The sequence below is a fragment of the Ambystoma mexicanum genome, chromosome 13 (assembly GCF_040938575.1).
Source record: "Ambystoma mexicanum isolate Mex_15411 chromosome 13, UKY_AmexF1_1, whole genome shotgun sequence".
Taxonomy (NCBI): domain Eukaryota; kingdom Metazoa; phylum Chordata; class Amphibia; order Caudata; family Ambystomatidae; genus Ambystoma; species Ambystoma mexicanum.
The window spans coordinates 431,460,504-431,482,126 of record NC_090938.1 but is presented as its reverse complement, the minus strand read 5'-3'; the positions used below and the strand labels follow the sequence as shown (position 1 = coordinate 431,482,126).

Genomic DNA, 21,623 nt, shown 5'->3' with positions numbered 1-21,623 from the left:
GGCTTTCGAACCTGGGTTAGCCTGGGACACCCTGGCTAAACGTTTCTGAGCCTAACTAAAACCTTTCTGAACTCCCTGCAAGACTTTTTAAGCCTGTTGTCATTGTGTGATCTTGGGTGCATTTGTGCCCTGCTCTGTCCAAGAGTGGGCCCGGCCTATGGACTTTGGCTCACAAGTAACTTTTGACTTTCCTGCCTTGCTTAAGAGTTCCTAAGTATTAGTGTTAGGGATGTAACGGTATAAAGGTATACCGTTAAAGATACCGTGAACCACTTAATTGAACAATAATAACCGTCACATTGTTCATACCGGTATACCGTTAATACCGTTAAGTGTGCTTTTCAATCTGATTTGTAAAGGCTGCAATAAGCAAGTGCTGCGCAGTCTTGGTCTTGCACTGTTGGATGTGCCATCTGCCAAGTAGTTTCAGTTGGAGCAGTTTTTAATGCCATTCCATAAACCACACGTGCCTGACACAAAATCAATGTTAGCAGTAGGAAGAATAAATACAGTGCCAAGAAGGATAAGGGTTTACTTTGGGTTGGCGGCTTTGGGGTTTTTATATTTATAATGGATAATGTTAGCTAAACATTTGACAATGGGGGATTTCCCTGGCTCTATCATTGAATTTACCTATAAGTCACACTGCGAAATTCACTCATCTCTGTGGGTATTCCCTGCTGCCATACCAAAGGGTAACATGTCCGTGATTACTGAACACCTTTTGGCCCGCAAGTAAACTAAAGGCTGTAGTAACGTAAAGAGAAAGTGTGTGTGTGTGTGTATGCGCACAAGCGTATACTACCATCAGCCTCCATTGATCTGTGGCATGCAGGTTATCAAGATGGCAACTTGTTCATCTTCACCAGTAGCCAGTGGGGGAGCTAAAAGCCTAAATGACCACTTAAGAAAAGCTATTCAGTTTGCTTTGCCAGTCGCAGCAGGGCTCCCCACCCCTCCTCCTCCTCCTCCTCCCCACACGTGCGTTTCTGTTTGGTGGAAGAAAGGGGTGGCATTTCAGTGGAAAGTATGTTGAAAAGCCCAATTCTGGCCCTGGATGCCTGGTTTTGTTTGTGTTGATAAATCTGACAATTTATGACCTTTTAGAAAATATTTGTTAAGATTAGTTAACTCCACCTGCTATACCGCGATAACCATGATATACCGTCATTTGGCAAGAAGGTTATTGTACCGTCATAAAACTAATACCGTGGCACCCCTAATTAGTGTGGTGTATTTTCCTACATTCTGCCTTTTTCCCTCCCTTTTTCATTAACTTATTGGAGTGCCATCTATAGTTAAGCGCTCACCTCTGTCTGGAAATAAGTGGTGTTAACTAAGACTTGTCTGATAAGGAATAAGGGATGTATATAGATTAATAGTAACTGTGTTTGAAGTGATTTACAATAATAGTGCTGGAGTGTGTCAACAAGTGTGTCTTTAAATAAATAATGATATACCTTGATACCAAAGCTCTGGTCAGTGTTTGCTTGTGCTTATTGGAGTGCCATCTATAGTTAAGCGCTCACCTCTGGTGAAGAGGGACAGTTGGAGCATGGTCCAGGATTTGCGCTCCCTCAATAATATTGTTGACGCAGAATTTCTGTTGGTATCAAATCCTACCACCATTATCTGTAATATACCTACTGGGTCGACCCACTTCACGTGATTGATTTAAAAAAATGACTTTATTTTCAGTCCCCTTATACCCCAATTCTCAGTGTTTACGTATCGTGTTCAGAGATTTAAGCACACAAGGTTGCCCCAGGGGTACTTTGAATCTCCAAGTTGTTTTAACAGGGTGGTTCAGATGGATTTGGGGAATTAACATGTGTCCAGTTCAGTAATTCAGTACATCAATGATTTGCTAGTCTGTAGCACTTCAGACGAGCAGTGTCGAGGAGATTCAATTATACTCCTCACTCTGCTGGTGGATAAGAGATACAAAGAGGACAAAGAAAAATTGCAGTACAGGTAGTATGTTTGGGGCAAGTGATATCACCTGCAGGAAGAAAGGTAATGCCAGAGAGAGCAATTGCTGTTCAGAATACGCCTCAGCCAGTGACAGTGAAACAGATGCAGCAGTTTTTGGGGCTCTGTAACTATTGGAGATTGTGGATCTTTGACTACTCCAGTTACGTCAGCCCCTTACTGAGGGCACTTAAGGAAGTGCAGAAGATGAAAGGTCTGATAGAATGGTCTGAAGAAATGGTGACTTGCTTCCAGGAACTCAAGGATGCGATCAGTAATGCTCTGATCTTGGTGACCACAAATTACAAGAAAACATTTTATTTGTTTTCTTATTCGAACAGGAAGGTGATGGCAGCAGTCCTGACCTAGCAAACATCACTAGGCCACAAACCTTTAGCATATTATAGCGGAGTCCTAGACCCAGTGATACAGGGGCAGTTCCCTTGTGAGCAAGCTTTAGCGGCAGTGGCTTTTGCAATTCAAAAGTCTCCGACCATTACCATGGGTTACCCAGTGACATTGTAAGGGGGGCATGCGGTTTTTGCGATCTTAGAAAAGTTCAAGTCAACTTTGATGAACGAAAGAGTTTTGTGATACAAGGTTATTTTTATCAAATTCATTAATACATCCTGTGCAGTGTCACCTAGTCTTAGTCAATCCTGCGACATTTGTGGCCGAGCCATTGAAACCTGATGACATTGTTCATGATTTTGCAACTTATGAGGGGGAAGAGGAAGAGAGGATGAATGTTAAGGAGGATGCCTTAAAAGAAGGTGAGGTACTTTTAGTTGATGGGTCCTCAATAATTAATCAGGACACTGGTGAGAGGCAAACGGTTGCAGCTGTTATGGGCCTTGTGAATGGGGATACCAGGCCAGGCTGTAAAAACAGTTGCCTTTGCATTACTCTGCACTAGCGGCTGAACTAGTGACACTTATAGAGGTGCTAGAAATGATTAAGGGGAAGGCAGTCAGTATTTATTTTGACTCTTCGTTTATGTCACCTCCATGGTACATTCTGTGTTGTCAAGATTGCAGACAAGAGGGTTTAGGAGATCTGACAGGACCCCTGTTCAGCATGCTGTGCTGCTATCCAGCCTAATCGAAGTCTTAACCATGCCCACAGAGGTAGGCCTTGAAAAGTGCGCTGCGCATACTAATCGTACTAACCCCATAGCACTTGTACATGATGCCGCAGACAGAGCGGGGAAGGAGCCCGCGTATTTGCCGTTTACCAGAAAATAGAAGTCATGCACCAGCAGGTACAGTTGCCAGCCCCATATACTGCAGTCCTGGTGCTTCAAATCATAGATATGCAAGGAAGAGCATCTAAAGAGGAACAGAAGGTTTGGGGAAAGAGAGGAGGCATCCTCTCACCCATGGATTTGCTGTGGAGACAGGAGTTGACTGGGAAGGTTGTAATGCTTGTAGAACTTCTTCCTGTGGTGCTATGGTGCTAGAGCAACTACATTTTCCATTGCACACTTCTCAATGACAAATTGCACTAGAACTCCATGAGGAATGGTTTATACCAAACCTCCAGGATCAGGTAAGTAGATTCGTAGGGAACTGTATAGTTTGCAAGGAATTCAATCCTGGAAACACCATTAGGTCAGTAAGGGGAATTTTGAAGAGGCCTTCTGGGGCATTTCGGAAGCTCCATATCGACTTTGTGGATATGTGCATGAAATGTAACAATTTTCGCTATTTTATTGTTGCTCTCCCGGTGGCTTAAGGTTGGTCCCTGTGTACACCCTGATGCTAAGTCTACAGCTAGGTTTCTGGTGAGAGAGATATTTCAATAGTGGGAAATTTGTGAGGTCTTGAAAACCGACAATGTAACCCACTTTTTTAATGCCTTGTTCACAGAAAATACAATGCTCTTGGGAACAAAGCACAGGTTGTGCTGTGCATACCACCCACAGGCCAACAGGATGTGGAAAGGTTAAACTGGGTCCTTAAGGCCTGGCTGGTGAACATATGCAATGATTTAAGAAAGTCATGGTATTACTGCTTGTCACTAGCACTGTTTTATTTGAGAAATCAAACAGAAAAGTAGCACCACCTCAGCCCTCGTGAAAATCGTGACAGGGTGTAGGCTATGTACACCTCTCTCACCTGCACACACTGCATCAGACGCATATAAAACCACAGATATCCTAGGAGAGGAGTTTAGGGGTACCTTAGGGCTTTAACCAAAAGTGTCAAGTATATATCTTCACAGGTTGTGTCTTCTCACCAATAGTCTACAGGAGAAACCGGCAAGAAAACCAACGATCAGCACAAGCAACAACTGCTCCCGGGAGACCAGATTTATGTGCGGACCTATGTACGCCATTGGAATGAGTGGCATTTCCATGTGCCACACCAGGTTAAGGGGTGAAGAGTTGCAGAGCTGGAGGGATGAGGGGATTCCCAGAATAAGGGGTGGCATGCATAAATCACAAATGTGGAAATATGTGGCAACGTTACATGTAGCATGTGACGTGGCTCAAGGCGCCAGAAAAACCTTTTAAAATAAACTTACTTATTTTTCTCTATGTTTCAGTGCTGATGGCACAGTGCCGGTTGGCAGAAACGGGAACTGCCGCCACAGGCTTCGGATTGCTGACCTGGCTGGAGGTTCAGCTGCCCTCCTGGATGTTTTTTGGACTTGCGGATCGAACAGCCCTAGGCAGTTGCCTCCAGCGTGGCAAAGTGTGTGCAGTTTCACTACACTCCATGTGCCAAATCTTGTTATTCATAAAGAACATCTGGTTCTCACATGCCCGATGCCTAAAGTTACATCTCTGCCCCCTTTGTCCCCTGTGCGCCTTGTGTCCCCTTCTTCATCACATATGGACTTATCAATTACTGTACCTGATCATGTGAAGGAAGGACTTTTTCAACAAACCAAGCGGTCAAATTATATGTCAGCTGCATCATCAAAAGCTTTAATGGACATTCAGCTTTTTAGTCACACTGAGAGCTTCTTTACATCCCTCGTGGCACCTGCAGTCCAAGTAACAGGAAATGCCAGGTGGGTCCAGGTGACCCGGTACAAACTCCTATTGTTTGTCAGCTCATCTGAATCAGCATTCAATCCCATCGAAGAAGAACTGCGGGCCCGGAGACTCATTATCTTACAAAATATGTATATCCTCGACCTCCTAACAGTTATGGAGGGAGGGGTTTATCAGAAAATAGGGAGCATGTGTTGTACATTTGCGCCTCCCAATGATTCAGAAAATGGGGCCCTGACCCAGACCATCGCTGTCTTACACAAGCTAAGAGTGATCATGGAAAATGAAGCAGGAATCACATTTGACGCGTGGCTAGATTTGCTTTTCTTTTGGGTAACGTCTTGGATGAGGCTTGCTGTAAAAATTCTCTTACCTATTTTTGTCTTTTCTCTTATTATTTTTTGCTCTTGTCAAATGTTGTTATGATGTGATTCTGCCCAGGTACTAAAAGCACCTGCCATGATGACTGTGACCCTCTCCAAGGCTAGAATGACTACCATTTTATCTCACATGGGTACTCAGACTGAAGCTTTTTTGTGTCCTCCACCAAGTTGGGATGATTCTGTGGAGCAACAGGTAGATGGCGGAAATGGTGGAGGGGACAAGCTCAGTTTATTTGGCGGAGGAGTATGCCCATATTGGGACCAGTATGAGAGATTATTGTAAGGGATTTCCCCCAAAAGGTGGTTTTGAAGAACAGGAATATGATTTAGTAAAGTATTGACTAAAGGGGGGAATGCTGGGGTAGTCAGGAAAGGTCCCAATGATGGAGAGGTGTTCATATTGTGCGTGCCATATTTGTGAATAGGGGTGCAGTGAAACAGGAGCGATGTAGCAATTTCTTATGTATCCAGTGTAGTTAAATGTGAATGGGATATGTTACATTATGTGTTACTTTGTGTTCAAAATAGATACATGTTAAAATTGCACGCACGTAGAAAGACAAATGCCAAACTGCCAAATGAAATATAAAACACGATCCAGGTATGGTGTGCTATGAAGTGCCTAGAAGATTGGGCGGCAAAGAATTTTATAATGTGCATGCGAGGAAAGGGGACTGGTCACAGAAAATCCACTGTGAAGAGAACATGACAGTTATTAAACATGCTTGCACACACAGATATACACATACAGGGGATTATAACACCTGCATATATATTGTGCTTTTTTATGAATGGATTTAACTCGGCAATCAGGGTTTTTATGAGATGAATTTGAAGTCACTTAGAGAAACTGGTTTTTGCAGAGTCCAGAGACCAGAGAAAGGGTAAATAAGTGACTACAACCTTCGCAGATGGTCAGCTCAGCTAACAAACCAGCCAGGATCTTTATGGCCTGGCAGTATCGCAAAAGCAGATGTAATCTCTTTTAAGTACATGTGAGCATGCAGAAGTGTTTTGACCTTTTGCTTTGACCAGCAATAAATAAGAGGGAAGTGACGCTCAAGGCCAAAGTGACCGATACCCAGGGCCTTCAATTGCATTTTTAGATGGGCTGTGCGTGTTGAAATGGTAGTCATTTAGATTAGTATGTTCCGGGATGGCAGGAACGTTGGGGTGCATGAGATAGTTATTGCCAGTTCAAAGAGAAACTGTTTATTCAGCTTTCCTCATGTTACTTGTAGAATCCATGCAAACCATGTACAATTACATTTAGGGCTAAGAGGTTTCAGGTTAGTTGTGACCTGTAATGAATTGTGTTTGTATATGAATATGTTACCATGTGCAGATGTCATGACCTATCACGGATGAATCCCAAGAATCCCAAGAAAGGGGTGTGCTATGAATACAATCTGAAGATGGTAGTTAAGATAATCAATGAGAATGGAAGAATTGGAGAAAACAATGGGGTTTCTTTGAAACGGTTTTGTCCAATCACATGTGGGGGGTGGATTGTAATAAAATACATGGGAGTGTTTTAGTTGTTGCAAAAATGTATATAATGTGTCAAGTTATGTGGTTCGGCGAGACTTGGGTTAGTTTGACTCTGCGGCATCATCTAGCTCCTCGTTGGATGATTGTACAAGTAACTTGGTTTACGTACAAAACGTGCACTTGCTTATTAGGTGGTGGGCCTGCTTTGGGTTAAGGTAATATGCGCCAAAGAAAACGTTTATAGCATTTTTTTCACTGCCCTTTTGCTAATGAAAACCTTAAGCAACCCTTCATACATGTATTCTTTTTTAAAATATGGATACCTGTTTCCCAGTTAAGTGAATGGTTCCAGGGACATCATTTGGGGGTTGCCAGGGGTCGTAGCTATGCCCCCTGGGGTCTCCCTGGCTACCCCTAAAAAAGAAAAACAAAACAAAATATTTGAGAAATTATTTTTAACATGTAAAATCCTGGGCTGTGGCCACCGCCATGTGGCTCTTTGTTTCTGGAATGGCAGCTCTCTTGATTAGGCCTCTTAAAAAAACAGGGGGTTCCACAATTGTAACACTTTCAGCAGTGACCCTAAATAAGAAAGAATAGGAATAACACATAATTTGTCTTTCTGGATTTCTATACAATAATTGCTATACTCATTAAAGGTTTATGTCAGGCACAGTTCAGGGGGGGATTCACCGATTTAGTCTGTTCTTAAATACCTCAACTCAGCCTTTCATCTTTCTGAGGTCCATAAATGAGTACCAACACAGGTTGGGTGATATTGTATATATATTTGTTCTATATAAAGCGCTTAAGCGTAAGTGCTATATAATAACACATAATTATCATTTGGCCTTCGAAGTCTGCTTGTATTCACAGTAATTTGGTAAAATGGGCCTATACACACTGATATTAACGATACATATGGTGATAAAGATAAATTCTTGTATGAAATGTATATCACATTATATTGATAGTGTAACCATATTTACTCTTACGTTCCGTCACCTTTCCTCCATACTGTATGTGCGTCCCTTCCTGGGGACGGGAGACAGAACCTTTTTCAGCAGAAAAAAAACTTCTCCCCTTTAAATTTAGAGGCGCGCGGGGGTGCGGCCCAGGGAGCATGCGCTGCCCTGATTCCGCCCTCCGGCGCCACACCTCAGTCCCCTTTTCTGCGTCGACGAGTACGGGCCGAATTCACCAGTGCTCCTGGGTTTGGCTTCAGCCATGTTATTCCACACGCGGATACATCTTCTCTTTGTCTTTTTTGTCTTTTCTATCATTCAGGTACTCGGTCCTCAGGCGTCAAGCTCCTCCCCGGCGTATATCAACTTCCACAGGGTTCAGCAGGTGTGCATCCTGCAATGGGCTCTTCCCAACTTCAGACCCCCATACCCTCTGCCTACGTTGCCTTGGCACAGACCACGGTTGGCAATTATGTTTGGCGTGTGACCCGCTGTCCTAGAAGGCGCAGAAGAACAGACTAGCCAGGTGGAGGGAGCTCTTCCAGAAGTTGCCTCCAGAGGATCTCAAGAACTTTGTGACGCATCGTCCCAGGTCCAAGGTAGGGCCGATATTTTGCAGCGCACCCCGCAAGGGAGACTCCTTCCCAGGGACTCTCCCGCGTAGGAGGGACCGACCAGGTCCTTCCACCGGCACATGCACCGAGGCTGCTACAGCTACCGGCCTTCGGGTCGAGGGGTCCTTGGATCCTCCTGGGTGCAGTGTCGAGGGACCGGAAGGTTCTTATACCGGATCTACACTAGAGGGGCTACGCTCTTTTACCGGCACAATGGCCAAGGGGCTATGCCCTAATACCGGCAATACATCTGAGGGGGTGCCTAAATGCAGCTCTACCGACCCCCGGATCGAGGGTGTAACACATACCGGGCCGAGACCCGAGGAGCAGGGTAGGTCTCATGTTCCACACGCAAGAGTCCTGGACAGCACATCGCAGGCACGTGGCAGGCATCTCGACAAAATGGCCGCCGCACCAGACAGAAGCACCCATCTGACGCCATTCCACGAATTCAGCAAAGAACGAGTGTCAAGGTGGGACTGGTCGCAACCAGGTACGTGGCCTACAGTCTACCCTTCATATGCGCAGGGCACCTTTCCCATGCGTCCATACCATCTGGGTACGCAGCGGCTCCAGCAGTCCCCCGCTACCCAGTCGGTACCCCCTACCACCTCTTGGGCCAGTGAGGAGGTGCTCTTCGATAAATTCCTCGGCCTCATGAGGTCTCCTCATATGGGGTTTATCACCAAGGACGCAGTCAGTGAAGTCCTCCCCGCCATGCTAGCGGCACCACAGACTCCTCCATCGCGCTCCCTGACCCCGGTGCAGCCGCCTCCTCCGGTTCCACAGCCAACTCTGCAACCTCTGCCGGCTCCCCAGCCTCTTGCTGCGGTCCTTGTACCCCAGCCTCTGGCGCCATCTACCCCTCCTCCACCCACACGATCCTCCAGATCCGCAGGACATGGACGAGGAGGAAGATCCGGACACGCCATCCTCAACCAGGGCCTTCCATGAACGTCTTGCTGGCCTGGTGGAGTACCTAGGCCTCCCTCAGCCCGAGGTTGAACAGCCAGCAGAGGGGGTTCTGGCTGAAGTCCTCACAAGATGCCCCTCTGCCAACACAGGGATTCCACTGCAAACCGATGTAGTCTCCCTGACCAAGAAGGCTTGGCTCGAGCCCCACTTAATCCAGCTGGTCAACCGACGCCTGGATGCCAAGTACGGGCAGATGGAGGGGGAAACACTCTTGCTCTCAACCCATCCTCAGCCACACTCTTCGGTGATCGCTGCGGCATCACTATACTCTAAGCCTCAGTTGTCCTCAGCCTCCTCCTCTGCGGCGCTGCTAGGCAAGGAGGAGAAGATCTTGGAGGCTTACGGCAAGAAGATCTACTCCAATGCCTCCTTGCACCTGCGTCAGGCCAACGCAGATGCCATGCTGGCTGCCGCCAACCAACGGTTATGGCAGGAAATTGCAGACTTCCTCCCGGAACTCCCCTCCCAATGCCAATCACTCTTTAAGGCGGGGCTAGCGGAGGCCAATCTCGTGGCGCATGACCTCATGGAATCCACAGTGGCGCATATCGATACCTCGGGCCAGGCCATCTGCATTGCCACCGACAAGAGGGGCACAGCCTGGCTCTGGGCAACGAAGTTCAACCCGGACATCCAGGAGCGCATTCTAGATCTACCGTTCGAGGGGGGACCTCTTCCACTACTCTACGGATGAAGAGCTGGACAAAAAGAAGAACAGCTCACAAACAGCAAAATCTTTGTCCATTCTTACAAAGTCCATGCCCAAATCTCACACCAAATCTCAGCAACGCTCAGAGAAGGGTCGTACATATGGGGGATCCCCAGAACGCAGATCCAGGCAGCTGGACCGCTCGCCGTCTCAGAGCCGGCGCAAACAACAAAAAGGGGGGGGAGTAAGGGCTTTTTTCAGTCACACTCCTCAGCCTCCGAGGGAAAGAAGGCATGACACGCCCCTTCGGGTCCACATGTCTACGGTGGGGGGCAGGCTTGCTCTCCATGCACATTTCTGGTGCCGAATTTTGCGGACCCATTGATCCTATACGTAGTATCCATGGGGTACCGCCAGCCATCCCAGCCACTCCTCCCTCCTCCCCTCCCACAGGTTGGGACAGCAACTCTTTTGGCAGAGATCTGGTCGTTCGTAGAGAGTCAGGCAGTGGAGGAAGTTCCAGCCTCCCAGCAAGGCTTTGGCTTCTACTGCAGGATTTTCGCCATTCAGAAGAAGAACCAGGCGGGCCTGAGAGTTGTGCTGGACCTTTCCACCCCAACTTCTCCTTACCCCTGCAAAAATTCAAGATGGTTATGCCAGCTTTTATAGCAGAGACATTGGACAAGGGAGACTGTATGTTCTCCCTAGACCTGAAGGACGCGTACCTACACGTCCCGATTTGGCAGCCCCATCATTCTTTTCCACGGTTCAGGATCATGTGCTACCATTTCCAATACAAGGTCCTCCCGTTTGGCCTCAACTCGGCCCCCAAGGTCTTTACCAGACTCATGAACGCAGTAGCAGCCCTCTTCAGAAAGCAGGGCCTCCACATCTACCATACCTCGACGACTGGCTCGTCCGGACTACATCTCCGGAGGCAGTTGACCACCCCTCCCAGGCCCTTATGAACAAACTGCACGACCTGGGCTTCTCGCTCAACCTCCAGCAGTCACAGCTGCTCCCTAACCAGACTCTAACGTTCCTGAGACTCATTTGGGACACGTGCTCGGAGATGGTCTTCCCGTCGGAAGACAAGATCTCGGCCATCAAGAGGGCCACAGTCCACTTCCTCAGCAGAGAGGTGACCTCGGCTTGGTGGTTTCAGCATCTCCTGGGTCTACTAGTGGCAGTTCTGCTAGCCGTCCCGCACACAAGACTAAGGATGAGAAGGATTCAGCTGCACTTCGCGGCATCATGGAGTCAGGAGCGGGGCTCTCAATCCGAAATGATCAACGTTCATCCAACTCTCCACCCAGACCTAACGTAGTGGTCCAGGAACTGCAACCTATGCATGGGTAAGCCCTTCCGGCCGCCTGCTCCGCAGGCCACCATCACCACAGACTCCTCGCTCGGAGGCTGGGGAGCCACCCTGGACGATCTCTCGGTGCACAGCACCTGGACTCGACAGGAGCAGGAATACCACATCAACTGGTTGGAGCTGAACGCCATCTGGCTAGCGCTCAGAGCATTCCTACCGCTCCTCAAGGACAAGGTTGTCCTCATCCAGACAGACAACTTGACCAGCATGTACTACTTCAACAAGCAGGGAGGCACCAGATCCCCTCCTCTGTGCAGACTGGCGATCAGCATGTGGGAATGGGCCTTGGAAAACGAAATTTACCTCTCGGCAGTCCACAAGAAGTGCCCCCAGTTCTCATTCTGGCAGGGTCAGGGCCCCGGCTCTCTGGGCGATGCATTTCACCTCCAGTGGACCAGCATGAAGGCCTATGCCTTTCTGGCCACTCCCCTGATCCACAGGGTACTTTGCAAGATAAAGGAGTCGCACCGGCTCCGCCTCATTCTGATTGCTCCATGGTGGGCGGCCAGACCATGGTTTTCGGAGCTCTTCAGCCTCTCGGAGGTGCCCCCGATACACCTCCCGATGGGCCCGGCACATCTGGCGCAGCAGGGGGGCAGGATCATCTACCCCGCGCCAGGGAAACTAGCCCTCACAGCGTGGTACCTGAGCAGGTAACGCCTCTGCACCTTAGCTTCTCACAGCCCAATCTGAAGATCATACAGGGCGCCAGGAGCAAATCCACCAGGGCACAGTACAAGAGCAAATGGACCAGGTTCTGCCTCTGGGCAGACTCCAAGGGAATTGACCCTTTGGCCTGCAATCTGGACGACGTGTTCTCCTTTTTGGCACACCTCGCTCATTCGGGCGTACAGGTCGACACCTCCGTACATACCTCGCAGCCATTGGGGTTTACAGGAACTCAGAGGAAGGCATTTTTTCCTCCTCCAACCCAATTGTCAAGAAACACCTGACCGGTCTCGCATGGCTTTACCCGCCCCTCAAGAGACCGCACCCAGTGTGGGACCTGAATATAGTCTTGGGCGCCCTGGCGCACAAACCATTTGAGCCAATGACATCCGTGGACATAAGGCTGGTAACCATCAAGACGGCCTTACTAGTCGGTCTTACCTTGGCTTGCAGAGTTAGCAGGATTCAGACCCTGGTCGCCTCCGAACCATATACCACCTTTCACAGGGACAAGGTAGTCATGTGGACGCATCCGGCATTTCTGCCCAAGGTTCCTTCTGCGTTTCACTTGAACGAGGAAATAGTTCTTCCGACGTTCTTTCCCGATCCCAAGGACGAAGCACAGAGAGTGCTGCACCGCCTGGATGTCAGGCGTGCCCTGAAATTCTACCTGGACAGAACCAAGGGCTTCTGCAAGTCGTACGCCCTGTTCATCACGTTCGGCAGCTCGAGGCCAGGCTATCAGGCCTCAAAGGCTTCCATATCCCGCTGGATGGTCTCTGCCATCAAAGAAGCGTACGAGGGCCAGCACAAGCCGCTCCCGGCCAATATGCATGCCCACGCAGTCAGGGCCAAGGCAACGGCCATCGCATTCCAGCGCCATGTTCCTTGGCAAGTCATAAGCAGGGCGGCCATTTGGCCCACTCCCTCGGCTTTCTGCAAGCATTACTGTTTGGTTGCCGGCTCTAGATCTGATGCGGCTTTCGGACAGGCGGTTCTCAGAAACCTATTTGCTTAAGGAGGGTGTACTTTCCACCCTGGGGCTACAATCAGTTGTAATCGCCCATACAGTATGGAGGAAAGGGGACGGGACGTAAGAGTAATTATAAATTACTCACCGTAGTGACTAACGTACTCTTAGTCCATAGTCCCCTTTCCTCCATATGTCCCACCAACCTCGCCCCTAATACTGGTGTCATTAGGCAATGTTAGATATATTGTCGACGCGTCAATGGGGATTGAGGTGTGGCGCTGGACGGCGGAGTCAGGGCAGCGGATGCTCCCTGTGCCGCGCCCCTCAATTTAAAGGAGAAGGTTTTTTTCTGGTGAAAAAGGTTCTGTCTCCCGTCCCCAGGAAGGGACGCCCATACAGTATTGAGGAAAGGGGACTATGGACAAAGAGTACGTTAGTCACTACGGTGAGTAATTTATAATTTTCATAGTGTACTTAGGAACAATGCTATGTGATGCCACTTCTTGTTTTATCAAGGGGTGAAAGATCATGTTCCATCGCTTCCCGCAATGTCATTTTGGGGTGGGGTCAAATGACATCACTTCCTGTGATGTCATCAGAGACCAAGGGCCATGTGATGTCACTTCCGCTACCCCTGACAAGTTTTGGCTGAAATGACGGCCGGAACAGTTCCCCCATACATCAATATCAAACGACCCCTCTGGAGAATCTTCAACCGACTCTGATCCTATTCACACACATATGAATAGATCTTGAATTAGTATTTCCAAGCAACTTCTCATGTCAAAAATGGCCGCACTGTTTCCACAGCAACATTGTTATTCTGCTCCCGGCAGATTGCCTTAAAAGTGAGCAAGAGTATGAAATTGGTAGAAAGAAAAGAGCGACAAGGGGCAGATTATAGGAAGAGGCATTCGTTTGGGAAAATAGTTATTTAAGGAAGCTTGCTTTTAACATGAGGAATGTTTTTTTGTCAAAATAAGTATTAAACAAGCTTGCAATTGCACAACATCGCGATCATATTTTGTATCGGACAGTGTGTAAATGAATTTCTTTTATGTTTTATTATGAATGCTTTGTAAATGTTTTATGGACTGAGGTCATGAAGTCAAATATTTTAGTTGATAGATTGCATTGGGCAGGTTTAAAAAAAAAAAATCTTGTCTGACATGTTAAAGAAAATATTGTTTGGCACATTTTAGTTCTATTGCGACTTTTCGCTCAATGTAGCATTGCTCCACCAGGCATCTAAGGGTCCTGATTAGCCTGACTCTCACCAAGTTTTATTTCTATTCCCTTTTTTCCAAGGGTTGCCAAAGGCAGTGAACATCAACCATCGGATGGTCTGCATAGCTTCATCCATGCTTGCCATGTGTGGTGCCACTTCCAATGATATTATCTACACACCACTTCCCCTCTATCATATCAGTGCTTTCCTCTTAGGGCTGCATGGGTGCCTTGCTTTAGGTGAGTAAAATGTATCTGTCTGTAATGATTATTTATTTGTACATGTGCAAGGCAAAGCAGATGTTATAGGCATAATGTCTACAGATTTTCTGACCCCTTAGACCAGAATAGCTGTGGCGTGAAAGACAGCCTTCATAGCAGCGTTTGTGGTTTTGGGAGACCAAACAGAATAGCATAACTAGTACCAAATATTGAACAAATAATCGGGAATCGGCAGAAGAAACAAAAAAGTAATACATTTCTCCAGAGCTTTAAGTGAACTATGCTTGGTCCAAAATGACAAACAGAGGGAAACGCTTATTTAACCAAAAAGGCTGAGTGGGAGAAGGAGAAGTATTTGAAAATCGAAGAAGCTTTCATGAAATAAATTGAGTTTTAGGAAATGGGAAGTCATCCACCCTTCGTTCCTCTGGAGGCAGTCTTGCAGCAGAAGGAGTCGAAAGGAGAGAAATACTCCGGTAATAGGAATACCCATCAGATCTCCCACTAGCGCCATGCAAAGATTTAACAACATGGGTGGCATGATTGACTCCTGGGGCACAGAAAATATATCAGACTCACTGCTCTCTATCCTGACCTGCTAGGAGTTGCCACCTAGAAAGGATATAAATCAGCATAGAAGCTGGCCCCACAACGCGACTGATGGTACAAGGGGCCCCCCGGACAATTGTGCTGAAAGTCGCCTAGAGAATGAGAAGACACATCATCTAAGACCTGCAACATTGCTGTCTCTGTTTTTCCAGCAAGGCATCAGACCAGGTTGATGGGGGAGAGAATGTATTCTTGACCGTAATGTTGTTCAACCGTCCAGAGACCACACACCCAAATATCTTCGCCACAGAAGGCAAAGAAGTTACCTGCCAAAAGTTACCACACACTCTAGGTTAATGCTGTTCACTTTTATAGGGGTTCAACATCCAACTTGGAGTCATGAAATGTAACTTCTAGGAGAGACATGTTTACCATGTTCTCCCAGCATCATGTGCTCAGGAACACAGGAGGTGGGTCTTAATGAGTGAAGCAAGAAGGGGATCCCCATCGTAATTGGTGGGCTTTAGCCCCAACACAATTTTCTGCAGCTCCAATGGACTACTTAACTCAAAGTTTAACCCTACGGAGTTCAGCTTGATAGAAGAATAATAATTGGTCCTAGCCACAACATGAAAGCTATCTCTATTAATATTTTGTGAGAAAATGAATGACCAAGTCAGAACAAGTCAGAGTGTAGCTGGTCAATATAACCTTAAACTGGGACTGCTTGGTATATTTTACTTTGATAAGTGCTTTCCGTTTGTTCAGGATGCAGCACTCTGACATGAAAAGACCATGGGCCAGAGTCCCAATTTTTGTTTTCCTTCTTTTCCTCACTTGAACCAAAACAAAATCCCAGAATTCTCAAATCTTTTTTCCCTTCTTTTCCTCACTTGAACCAAAAAAAAATTCTCAGAATTCTCAAATCTTTTTTTCCTTCTTTTCCTCACTTGAACCAAAAGAATTCTCTGAATTCTCAAAGGGAATCTTAGATGCCCTCATTCAGATGTCCTTTTTCACTCGTTGCGCATTTGTGCAAAGAAGGGGAAGTTTCTGAGCATTCACAAACGGAATGCACTTTTAAATGCAGAGAAATTACTGTCACCCCCTGCAGCTTTTGAAACAGGCGCAGGCGCAAATCATGGTAGGGTCTTTTCTGGCAGTGTCATGCTTTGTTTTTGAAGTGTGAACCGAGTCTGTCACACTAATATTAACATCCCCCAGACGTGGACGGAAATGCTTTTTTTTCCAGTCATTTCTGAGACGGGCCGATATCCTCGCAACCACGTGTTTGCTGGGAGCCGGAGCGCGCTCCCAAGACTAATGTATGCAAGGGGGCTGGACAGCGCATCTTTGAGCTATTGTCCAGCCCCTTCAGAATGCTAAGGTCACCTTTGAGGATAAGGTGACCTGAGCATTTCAGCAATGAGCACAAATGAAAAAAACACATTCTCTGTGCCCCTTTCATTTGCGCTCATTGCTGAGAATCTGGCCCTCTAGCTTTTTAATCAGCACTCGTTTATTAGTATGTGACGGAGGACTGTCTGGCATGATGCAGACAGTGTAGAAGGACTTTCCATGTCTGCAAACTTTAGGTAATGACACAAAGTGGCAATTTATTGTGGCTTGTGCTGTTAACACCATTTCAGAGTTTGCTGAAATAGTGGGCTGGCATATCTGAGGCCAGGCTTGGGCTGGCCTATAGGGCAATAGGCCCATGGCCGAACTAAAAACACAAAATGCTGCTGTGAGCCAGTTTTTTGGGTCAAAATGAGCAACTTTTTGGCCAATTTGGACAAGTTTGATGAGTTAATTCACTCTGCGGCTAGTAGTATTGACCAGTGTTGCTGAACAAATATTTTTTTAAATGAACAAAATGCATCACACTTTATAAAAAAATACTCCCCCTTGGTTACTATTCAAACAGTGTCACAAAAGGAATGAATCGCCATTTGCAACTGTGGGTCACTTTTTCATTGGTGCCTTGGACAATTTTATGGCCCAGTCCGACCTGGTCTGAGGCTACCATAGACCCTGCCACGACAATGCTCCAACAAGTGGATCAGTGACAAGATCTTTCAGCACTGTGATTGCGGGCATTTCATCTCAGCTGGTTCATGCTTTTTGCTGACAGTGGCAACATGTCATGAAACCAGTTTGTCCTCATGATCAGATGCTTCTCTTTACTCTGTGACAACGTATAATGATTATCAGCACCTCGGTCTAACAGTTGGTCGCCACTCTCTGTATCTTCACTGAATTTTGTCTCTCTTCCTCTCTCAGCATGACTACGCCGCCCCCCTGCCGCACACTAATTCGCAAGCTTTTCCTTGAGCTACTATAGTCGACACACTCTCAGAGCTCTCTGCCTCTCAATCTCTGGCACATTGGCCATTGACAATGATCTTGTGATCTGAATGGGTGTTCCAAGCGGGACAGTTGGAGGTTAGCTGGCGTTGAGGGATGTGCCGGTGTTGCTGTTACTATTTTACATAATAAACCCACAGTAACTTACCTGCTGGCTCAGGTGTGTTGGTGTCGGTACCACTTTGTTTCAGATCTCTCTTCCTTCTAGGCATCCAATGCTACAGGACGTTCTGTCCCTTGTGCTGCGTTACCTCAAATCTCTCTACGAACCAGATGGAACCTTAAACATAGACCTTCTTATCAAACTGTCCAGACGAAAGGAGCTCTATACCAAACCTCTGCCGCCAACTCCCTTAACTATGTTGCTCAATGCCCGTGCTGCAGTGAAATGTCCCATTTAAGCCAACAAACTCCTGGCCAACAACATATTATGGTTCTTCTGCCTTAACTGGCTCACAGACACTATCAAGTCTCGGATAGTTGAAATGGCCCAGTCTTACTTCATCATTCTATGTAAAAATAGGAAAGCAGTCAGAGGATGAGCTGGTCTTGTTGCCTTTATCAAATCCTCACTCCCTTTCACTTTAAATTCCCTCTCACTCCACACTACTTCCAAAAGACTGTCAATCCACTGCAGCCTATTCACATCCTCATTGGTTGTCATCGGCCGGACCCCTGCTCTGCCTTTACATTTTTCCTCCTTGTCTTCTACTTTAACCTGATCAACCATGGTCATTTTAACATTTGGATCTACCCCAGTGGTTTGACAATGGTCAGGCGATAATGATAGGATTGGTGCATCTCCTGTGCCAATCCTGTGGTCTGATCACTTCTGCACCACTTTTAAGGCCCGGCTAGAGAGGGGTTCTCTCTGCCAACCTACTGTAGGTGTATGTGTTGTGACAGTGACACTATTGGGAGTAGAAGAGAATACCCCTCCTGCCCCAGCAACAGTGATTTCAGATAAATGTTAAATAGGTTTAGTGAGGTGTGCCGAGGTAACTGTAGCAGTGTAATTTCTAGCAATACAAGCAGATCCTAATTCCTCAGTATTCATCTTGTACAGAGTTACACTACTAAGGAATTCTAGCCTAGGAACATATGCAGGTTAGTAGGGTAAGCCGACCCACCAGAGGTAGGTAGAACGCAGGCTTTGATTACATGATGGTTAACTGTATGGAAGGTTACCTCATTTTCTAGTGTTTCCAGGTAACTTTTTGCATGGAACTTTGAACCCCAGAAAACAGTCAGAAACACTCCAAAGTAAATCCAAGTCAGGTTGCCACAAAACAAAAACACTTGGGTAAGAGACAACATGTTTTGGCAGCAAGGTAAGTTAATAAGTAGGTCATAATTTACTAAAATACCATGAATGCAAAATTGTTGGAAAACGGAACCTACCTGGAGGTAAGTATCATGTTTTGCAATAATTTACATAAACAAAAGTGAGTATACACACTCTACAGAACGCACCTACAAACAGGGAAGAACACAGCTTACCGCAAATAATGAACCCACACAATGTAAGTAACTTTTTCCAGAAAATGAGTGTGCCCAAGGAGACAATTTCTTTGAAAACCTCTATGGAGTTCACAATGCTATAGATCAAGCTGCTGGACACCAACGTGCTGGGGATGTTTTTATACATGTCTTTGGTGAGGGCTGATATGGAAGATTGGCTTTCACACACAGATAGCCAAAGAAAGCACCCAACACTCATATACTAAAAATGAAATACAGTTACTTAAAGAAGCACATGCACATCTATATCAGGTTTAAACATAAGTGCTTTACCACACATAACACAAGATATAAATAGTGTATGTATACAAAACAGTACTTTAAAAAAAGACTGGCCTCCTCCACTAACTGAAAATATGTGAGGCCACTGTCTTGTGATAGGCCCTATACATAAAGTCTAAAGAGGGGAAGCCGAGGGGACCTAGGCATTGTTAGATATAGCATTTACATAATCCTAATCAGGGTCGCATTTATGACACAAGGTTCACAAAACTCCTGACCCTCTAGCACATTGGAATATAGGTGATCCAAATGCACATTGCATGCTACATGTAGAGCTATAAGGGAAAGACGGGGTAAGACAATGAAACACAAAACCAGAAGACAAGCTTAATTTAGGTTTATACTACTAGTCACCAGGACTCCATACACTCCCAGAATATACACAGAGATACAAATGTGACCATGAATGAAACACAGGAGCAATGCAGTTGTGTGGCAGGAGTGTAAGGCAGGACTTCTCCAAATTATATCTACAATCAGGAGCACCGCACCAAGCTAGAATACATTAAAATAGGTTGTGTTAGTCACTAGGCCCCATCACATTCTTAGGGAAACAAGCATACATTTGTATCCTCAAGAGCAACAGGTAATTCCCTGCACATGAATGTGAGGTGGGACTTTAACATTAAAGAAGAATCAGGGGCACAGGGTAACATTATAGTCTCTGTGCCTAAACTCCAGTGGTCCAGGGGCAACCCAGGAAAAAGTGGCTCCAAGTTCCCCAAGGGCTGCAGTCCTAAATCAGTGGCAGTCCTCCTGTAGATGGGAAACCCAGATAAGTCCAGTTCTCTTCACAGGTGCAGATATCCTCAAGCAGCCTTTCCCTGTTGACTTGGGGAGTACATCGTGAAGGGATGCATTATGTCCTGGGGCTGCTGGATCTCCCTCCTGGTCTGGGATCTTTTCTTGTGTGTTTTCTATGGAGATCCAGCTTCCCCAGAATATCATGCATCGCAGCATTATTTACTCCCCAAAGCAAGTCAATAGGGAAAGGTTGTTTGAGGATCCCAGCACAGACATTTAATCACAGACCTCGGGGATCCCCAAGGGTAAGTTTAAGAAATAACCCACCAACCCAGGGTCCAGAGGTAAGTACATACAATGGTGGTTCCTAAACAAGTTTTCAGGAAGGCAGAGCAACCCAATAAGTAAAGCTGTACTTTGTCTGGGCAAGCGAAAGGATCCAGTCACGCAGGGACTGGAACCCCGAGCTAACAAAGGCCCCAAAAGCGCAAAAGAAAACTAATAAGAGAGTAGAGTTGTCGGAAGCGGCCATACGGCATACTACTGGTGCGGCTTGACGACTCAGTGACGGTTCATTGACGCTGCTAGGTCCTTTCCTTGCAGGTCCTGCAAGCCCTCTGAGCTCTGCACTGAGCGAAGCGTGAGTGAAAAGGGAGAGGGGAGAAGAGTCAAGCCCGCAGGCTACCACCCTGCTGTCCCTCGTCCCTCGTGTCAGTTCCTCAGCTTCATGACATCAACTCTGCTGGGTGTCGACACCCAGCAAGGTGACCAAAATCTGCTCTTTTAATGATGAAGCGCCGGCAGACTATTTCTAGGTAAAACTTTCTTTTCAGCCTCTGCCAGTTCTGTATGACGAACTTTCTTCATTGCTGGGGGTGACTGCTGGCTATTCTTACCTTTGAGCTACTATGCCCTTTTTTTAAGGAAACGTTTGTAACATTTTGAAAAGATTCTGCAATACGTTATTTATTCTAACGCTTTTGAGTTCTGACTCTCGTTTGGGGTGACTGTAGGTATATTAGCCTTTGAGTCCCCAGCAGATTGCGAGCAAACTCATCGTGTTTGCTCTATTTACGGCAAGTGGCTGCTCAATTGATTTTATTCAGAGGACACAGAGGTAGGCGTTCAGTGCCCTTACCGCCCAGCGGTTACTCTCTCTTTGTCCTGCCCTGCCACCTACCCCCCTACCGGGGCTCGCCTTTTATCTGAACCTAATCTGAACTGAACTGAGCTGCGCTCAACAGAAACAGTATACCGTAGCGAGTGTGGAGCTTAAAAGCGAGCTCTGAGCCCCCTTGGTCTTGCTCAGTCGCCCGATCTTGATATCTGCTGTCACTGACACCTTATCTTCCCGCTCCTCATCCCACCCCACCCTAACCTACCTGTTCCTTCCCTTCCCATTCGTCCCTCCCCGGTCCTGTGCCTGCCCTTCGTCCCGTTCTCCGTTCCTTTTTCCCTTTCTCCTTCCCCCCCTCCCCCCTGCTGTCCCTTTCCAGCATCCTTTATCTGAGATGGAGGAAGATCCAGATCAACGCTTATTAAGGAGCCACGTGAAAAGGACCCTACTTCCCCCGAGTCAGCCTCTAGTTTTCAACTACAAGGTTTCCTCAGTCTTAACTGATGGTCTTCTCCAAGACCAACG

At 46.8% G+C, this 21,623-nt stretch overlaps 1 protein-coding gene across 1 annotated transcript in view; it reads left to right on the top strand.

Moving 5' to 3' along the window:
* LOC138521306 (long-chain fatty acid transport protein 2-like) overlaps nt 1–21,623 on the top strand; it is a 450,908-nt gene that overhangs the window by 212,685 nt on the left and 216,600 nt on the right. Inside the window, exon 3 of the mRNA XM_069634043.1 lies at nt 14,378–14,536. Within this exon, the coding sequence (XP_069490144.1) occupies nt 14,378–14,536 (159 nt within the window). The remainder of the gene's footprint in view (nt 1–14,377; nt 14,537–21,623) is intronic.